At 53.8% G+C, this 6,985-nt stretch overlaps 1 protein-coding gene across 1 annotated transcript in view; it reads right to left on the bottom strand.

The window, feature by feature from the left end:
- The window catches only part of HAUS8 (HAUS augmin-like complex, subunit 8), a 33,529-nt gene that overhangs the window by 19,214 nt on the left and 7,330 nt on the right, over nucleotides 1-6,985 (bottom strand). Inside the window, exons 3-4 of the mRNA XM_011991032.1 lie at nucleotides 5,043-5,104; nucleotides 824-879 (exon numbers count right to left, since the gene is read on the bottom strand). Of these exons, the coding sequence (XP_011846422.1) occupies nucleotides 824-879; nucleotides 5,043-5,104 (118 nt within the window). The remainder of the gene's footprint in view (nucleotides 1-823; nucleotides 880-5,042; nucleotides 5,105-6,985) is intronic.

The raw sequence follows: 6,985 nt of genomic DNA on the forward strand, positions 1-6,985 counted from the left end.
CACTTTGGGAGGCCGAGACGGGCGGATCACGAGGTCAGGAGATCGAGACCATCCTGGCTAACACAGTGAAACCCCGTCTCTACTAAAAAAAAAATACAAAAAATTAGCCGGGCGTGGCGGCAGGCGCCTGTAATCCCAGCTACTCCGGAGGCTGAGGCAGGAGAATGGCGTAAACCCAGGAGGCGGAGTTTGCAGTGAGCTGAGAGCCGGCCACTGCACTCCAGCCTGGGTGACAGAGCCAGACTCTGTCTCAAAAAAAAAAAAGAATAGCCTGGGCGCAAGGGCTCACGCTTGTCATTCCAACACTTTGGGAGGCCAAGACGGGAGGATTACTTGAGCTCAGGAGCTCAAGACAAGCCTGGGCAACATAGGGAGACCCCGTCTCTACAAAAACGTTTAAAAATTAGCTGGTGTGGTAGCACATGCCTTTGGTCCCAGCTACTGAGAAGGCTCAGGTGAGAAGATGGCTTGAGCCTGGGAGGTTGAGGCTGCAGTGAGCCGTGATCACACCACTGCACTCCAGCCTGGATGACAGAGAGAGAGACCTTGTCTCCAAAACAAAAAAAAAAAGGTAAGAACAGTATTATGTTTCAATGGAGATCAGAGCTTCGTAAAAGAGATGCTTATAGCCATAAGCCGCCAATGACAGAGACTCACAATTGGCAGCATGAAGGGCTGATGGTCTCAAAAGCACCTGGGTGAAGACCCCAAAATGCTTCCTTCAGGACCAGGTTGTGACTGCCTCCCATGACTAGTTTCAGAATCCCAGTTACTCAGAACCTCGCTCAGATCTGCTGCAAACGGAAGGTGGGTGCGGCCTTACCTTTTGGGTTGTCTTCTTTTCATACTGCAGATAACGGGACTCAATCACTCTTCCACCTGTAGAGACACACTGTTGGTGCACAACAAAACTACAAAGGACCGAAGACCCCACACACCCAGACCCCACGCCCCAGAGACCCACATGCCAGGGGCCCTCCCTACTCAGTGACCAGAACAGAGGTCATCACTCCTCCTGCTTGCCTCTGATCACATCCTTCAGCAGCCTCGAGCATGCATGGGACGCCTACTGTATGCAAGTCCCAAGCCATCTGTGGAGTCGCAGAGTTCCTGAGGAGCTAAGATCAAGGAACACCCCCCAAGGTCAAAGCTGCAAGTGCACTCAGGCAAGGGGGAGGGAAAGAAGAGCTTTCACTGACTGCCTCCAGGTGGCTTACTCCTTCCTCCCAGCTTATGTGACCCCAACAGCCCCTTCCCCCGCCTGCGTGTGTCTAGGACTCACTCCTGCTACTATCTTTTACTCCCCTGCGCCTTACTCAGTTTGGGACCCCCTGCCCTGAGACATGCCCAACACCCAGGCCCTCTTCAGACAGAGCCAAATCCCTGGTGACAGCCCGACCCCACGTCTCCTGCCAGGGCTACTCCTGGGAGCATGACTGTGGATAAACAAATGCCACCTGTCACCTCAGCTTCTGGGGGCAGGAGTCTGGACTGGATCCGGTTGGTTCCGTTCTGTCCCCCAGCCCTCTCCCGGACCTCCCCCACCCAAACCTGTTCCTCCCACCTCCTACACCTGGCCCAACCCTCAGTTTCAGCCGGTGACCTGTTTCCTCCTTCATTGGAAAAACAGAAGTGGCCCCAGGAGACCCTCCAGCCACTACAAGCAGTCACCTCCAGTCCTGAGGGTTGCATCCCCCTGGCCCTGTGAATGGACCTCTGTGCTCCCAGGTAAAGCACCCCCATTCTGGGCGCTAAAGCCCAGCCCTCACTTCCACAAGGAAACGCCCCGCAACTCCCACCTCCCTGCCTCAGTCCCCACAGCTCCTCTCTCCACCAGATGCTGGCGGTCATTCTTCCTCCTACCTGCACTCTCGGCCTCCCCCTATTTCTCCCATCCCCTCGACAGCAAACACTCCAGAGTTCTTTAGTCACTAGCTCCTCTTCCTCTCCTTTCTTCTTCCCTTGAATCTCACCCCCTACAGTCCAGCTTGCAGACACACCACTGCACCAGAACACCTTTGGACAAGACCACTGTGACCTCCCTTGCTCCTGAGCCCAGTGGTCCATTCTCAGTCCTGGTCATCTGAGCCACCAGGCACAACCATTGCTCGCCCTCTCCTTCCTGAAACCTTCCATCAGCCTCCAGCTGCCCTTCAGGGCTGAGACAGGCTGGCGTGCTGGGTCCACGGGCTCAGGAAGCCTGAGTGCCTCCAGGAACCTTCTGAGCCCTGTGTCACCAGCAACTTGCCTCTACCCTTATCACTCTGTCACCTCTCACGTGCTCTATTCGGCCGCTCTGCTGCGTGGACCTCCTTGCTGTGTATCCCCTTGCAGGCACCTCCCTCTCTCAAGGCTCTGCTCAGTTCAGACCACAGCACCCCTGCCCCTGCCTGCCATTTCGTCACAGCATCTGCTAGCGCACCCACAGCCTCCTTGTGGTTCTCATGCAATGCCCACCTCCTCCCTAGAGCCCCGGGGGCCCGGGATTTTTGTCTCCTTTGCGTGCTGCTATGTTCCACCACCTGGCACGGGGTAGGCACTCAAGAATGTGTCAAATGAATGATTCTAGGCCCCGCGCAGTGGCTCACGCCTGTAATCCCAGCACTTTGGGAGGCCGAGGCAGGCGGATCACCTGAGGTCAGGAGTTCGAGACCAGCCTGGACAACATGGAGAAACCCCCGTCTCTACTAAAACTACAAACATTAGACAGGCGTGGTGGCACATGCCTGTAATCCCAGCTATTTGGGAGGCTGAGGCAGGAGAATCGCTGGAACCCGAGAGGCGGAGGCTGCAGTGAGCCGAGATTGTGCCGCTGCACTCCAGCCTGGTGACAGAGTGAGACTCTGTCTCATAAAAAACAAAAAAGAATAGTTCGGCATCGTATCAGTGCCATAGAGCTCAGAGGTTTGCCTTTGTACTGAAGAAACCCAGGGAGAGCGACATCCTCAATGTCACACAGCTTGAGAGTTCAGTCAAGTGAGATTGTGACTTCAACCACATCTTTGCGCCAGCTGATTCTTCTGTTGGGGACTGGGGCTGCAGCTGCTACCTTGAGAGGAAAGGAGGTGCCCTCAAGAGTTAACAAGGATCCTGCAGTCAGCCAAAGGGCCGGGCTGTCAATCTGGGCAGCCTCAGGGCAGAAATGCGCCATGCCTGCAGAGCCAGTGTGGGTGCAGGTGGGTGCCCGGCAGATATGGACAATTGGGAGACCATTCTCATGATACAGGTCTCTAAGGGCTGAGGCCAGGACCAGGTGGGGTCCCAGGGACAGAACCAAGCCACATAAAGAGTCTCCCCCTGGATGATGATCGAACAGCTGAGAGAAAGGATATCCCCAGTTCCCAGCAGAGAGACCATCCAGCTCGGGTCTTTCTAGTAGTATCAGCAAAGAGTTTTACTCAACAAGAAGGATCTCAGGCTTGGGCTGCCTTGGACGGTAGGGAAAGAAAAGCACTTTCAAGTTTCCAGAAAACTAGGATATAACTTTTTAAACAGGCTGGCCAGGCACAGTGGGTCACGCCTGTAATCCCAGCACTTTGGGAGGCTGAGGTGGACGGATCACTTGAGGTCAGAAGTTCGATACCAGCCTGGCCAACATGGTGAAACCCTGTCTCTACTAAAAACACAAAAATGAGCCAGGGTGGTGGCGCGCACCTGTAATCCCAGCTATTCGGGAGGCTGAGGCAGAGAATCACTTGAACCTGGGAGGCAGGAGCTGCAGTGAGCCAAGACTGCACCACTGCACTCTAGCCTGGGTGACAGAGCGAGACTCCATCTCAAAAAAATAAATAGACAAATAAACAAACAGGCTGAATTTTCCACAAAAGCAATGTTATAAAGAAGGATACAATTCTTGTCCAAGAATGAGGTAGCTCATACATATGCCAGGTGTCATATGTGAGATTAACATGCGATGTTTAGAACTTGGGAATAAGTGGTCGGGAAATAAAAAGACAACTCACCCAGCGATGCTGAAACACACAAACCTTGCCTCACTTGGAAATAAAATCCTGCTGTAAGCTCACTGAATCTGGCCCTGCAACACTGCACACACTGAGAAAATACCTCGTTGTATCATTGTCTTGACCTCCAACGATGCACTCTAGAATCTACCATGCAAGCCGAGCATTTCCTTTTTTTTTTGAGATAGACTTTCGCTCATCACCCAGGCTGGAGTGCAGTGGCGTGGTCGTGGCTCACAGCAACCTCCACTTCCCGGGCTCAAGCCATTCTCCAGCCTCAGCCTCCTGAGTAGCTGGGATTACAGGCACCTACTACCATGCCCAGCTAATTTTTGTATTTTTAGTAGAGATGGGATTTCACCATGTTGGTCAGGCTGGCCTCGAACTCTCGACCTCATGATCCACCCGCCTCGGCCTCCCAAAGTGCTGGGATACAGGCGTGAGCCACCATGTCCAGCCACATTTCCTTTTTTTTTTTTGTTTTGAGACAGAGTCTTACTCCATCGCCCAGGCTGGAGTGCAGCGGTGTGATCCTGGCTTGTAGGGGAGGCTGTTAACGGTGACCCCAGACCAATAGGTGGACGTCAGACGTACAGGCACCCCTCATGAGACTGACACGCTTACGCAGTGGGAATTTAGAGTTTGATTTTAGGCCGGGGACAGTGGTTAATGCCTGTAATCCCAACACTTTGGGAGGCGGAGGCAGGAGGATCACTTGAGGTTAGGAGTTCGAGACCAGCCTGGGCAACAGAGCGAGACCCTGTCTCAAAAAAAAGACAAGAGTTTGATTTTAGATAATGATCTCCATGGTCTCCGCACCCACGCTTCCAGGGGACATGTCCCGGACACAGTCCATGACCCCCATGGCCGCAAGGGAAGCCACTGCTCAAAATGACCACCACGGTTCCTGACACAGCCCTCGCCGCAGGGCTGGGACGGCCAAATTCACAATCCCCAGAGGTGTGACTACAAGGAAGTAAAGCCATAGGCCGCCTTTTCTGGCCTGTTTTTTCCTTCCTCCAAAAGCAAGTAATGAAAGAAGAAAACCATGTTCCTTAAAGAGATCCTGACACTGCTCACCTTGAACTCTTTTCTCCTTCTTCTTGGCGCTGCTAGGATTGGTGGGGCCAGTTGCAGGCTTCCTGCAAGAGAAGAGAGAGAGAGGTCTTGTTCATCTCACTGCCCAAGAAGCACAGGGAAGCCGGCGAGGTGCCTCTGCTAGTTGAAGCTCAGACAGCCCAGTCCAAGGGCTGCCTGAGGACAATTTCAGTGAGGCTGAGCCACCTCAACAGGAAGAGGGACAAAAGGAGTAGCCAGCCCTGGTCACTTGGGCAAGAAGGCATAGGTGAACATCTGAACTGAGAAGAGATGACGGTAATGAGAGCTCCGTGGAAGAGATCACAGGAGATCTCAAATTATCCCTGGGTTCATTCATTCACCAGACATTGATGCACTGACTGTATACCAGTAGAGACACAGTGGTGAACAAAACACAGAGCTCCTTCAAAGAAAGGGAAGATCAACATCTTGACAGACAGGTACTAGGAGTGGTCCTGGCAGTTACCTCACTTTGGGAGGCTGAGGCGGGTGGATCACAAGGTCAGGAGATCCAGACCATCCTGGCTAACATGGTGAAACCCATCTCTACTAAAAATACAAAAATGAGCCGGGGTGGTGGCATGCACCTGTAGTCCCAGCTACTCGGGAGGCTGACACAGGAGAAAGGCATGAACCGGGAAGGCAGAGGTTGCAGTGAGCCAAGATCACGCCATTGCACTCCAGCCAGGGCAACAGAGTGAGACTCCATCTCAGTAAATAAATAAATACAAATACAAATAAAAATAGAATGAAGCCTGATGTAATAGGAAAGAAGGAACCCTGAGATAGGAATCGCTGACTCATTAGCCGTGGGGGTGCAGGAGAGGGAGAGTCTGGGATGACTAGGGGTTTCAGGGTTTCAGCCTGATCTAGTGGGAAGAGAAGGGATCCAGGAACAGACACCAGCAACACAGGAGGGGCAAGTAGTTGGGGGGGGCAAGTGAAGGGGCAGGGCCACGCCCAGGGCACTGTAACTCCTGCTCCCATCACCAAGGGCGGCTCCACTGGTCCCTGCGGCCACCTCCTCTGAAGCGGGCTCCCAGCACCCCAAAGTGAGACCCAGGCAATGCTGGGGACACTTCCAGGCCACCGTGGGGAGAGGCAACTTAGTAAATGTTCGCCAGGTGCCAGGAGTTGTGGTCGCCCACAGGCTCCTCCTAACCCGACAGCTTCCTAACGGTTCACACCTGCTTTTTCCTCCTTTTTCCTGGCTGCAAAACAAAGACACACAGGTTCTTACACAGGTCACCTCCGGGGCAGTCTCAGAGCCAGAAAGAGACAAGAGCACAGATTCCCTCTGGGGACTGAGCTAGGGCTGTGGCCTCAAACCGAATGGGCTCCTGGGTGAACCTGCTGCGACCTGAGGGGGGTCCCTACAACCTGTGCGAGCCTCAGGTACACCTGTACCTGGGAAGTGCTACTGTCAATCTATCGGTTACGGCCAAGGGGCGGTGGAGTGATTCCTCTTGCTGTCCAATTTCACTTCAGTTTGCACCTGGCACGATCAACACTGGCAGAATTAACAAAACTAGACAAATACAGCCTCAGGATCACCCATGCCTAGCTCTCGGTCACTATTCAACTTCTTTCTTGCTCATGGGGTGTTACCCTAGGCAAGTCACTTCCCCTCGCTGGGTCTCCATCATCTCCCCAGTAAACTGGGAGCACAGAATAAAGCTCATGGGAGGATTAAAGGGGATACTTTGGTCGCCCACCACTTGTTCACCGCATAACGGTAATTCCAAGAGCGACATCACAGTAAAGACCCAGGCGCCGATCTAAGCGCGTTTCAGCCTCACACGACGCCTACGAGGTTGAGCTGCGTCATCGGCCCCATTTCGTAGCGGAGGAAGCGAAGCACCGGGCGGTCAAGCTGCTTGCCCGAGGTCGCCCCGCGTCCCAGCCGAGGACGCGGAACTCGGGGC

The sequence above is a fragment of the Mandrillus leucophaeus genome, unplaced genomic scaffold (assembly GCF_000951045.1).
Source record: "Mandrillus leucophaeus isolate KB7577 unplaced genomic scaffold, Mleu.le_1.0 Scaffold11, whole genome shotgun sequence".
Taxonomy (NCBI): Eukaryota; Metazoa; Chordata; class Mammalia; order Primates; family Cercopithecidae; genus Mandrillus; species Mandrillus leucophaeus.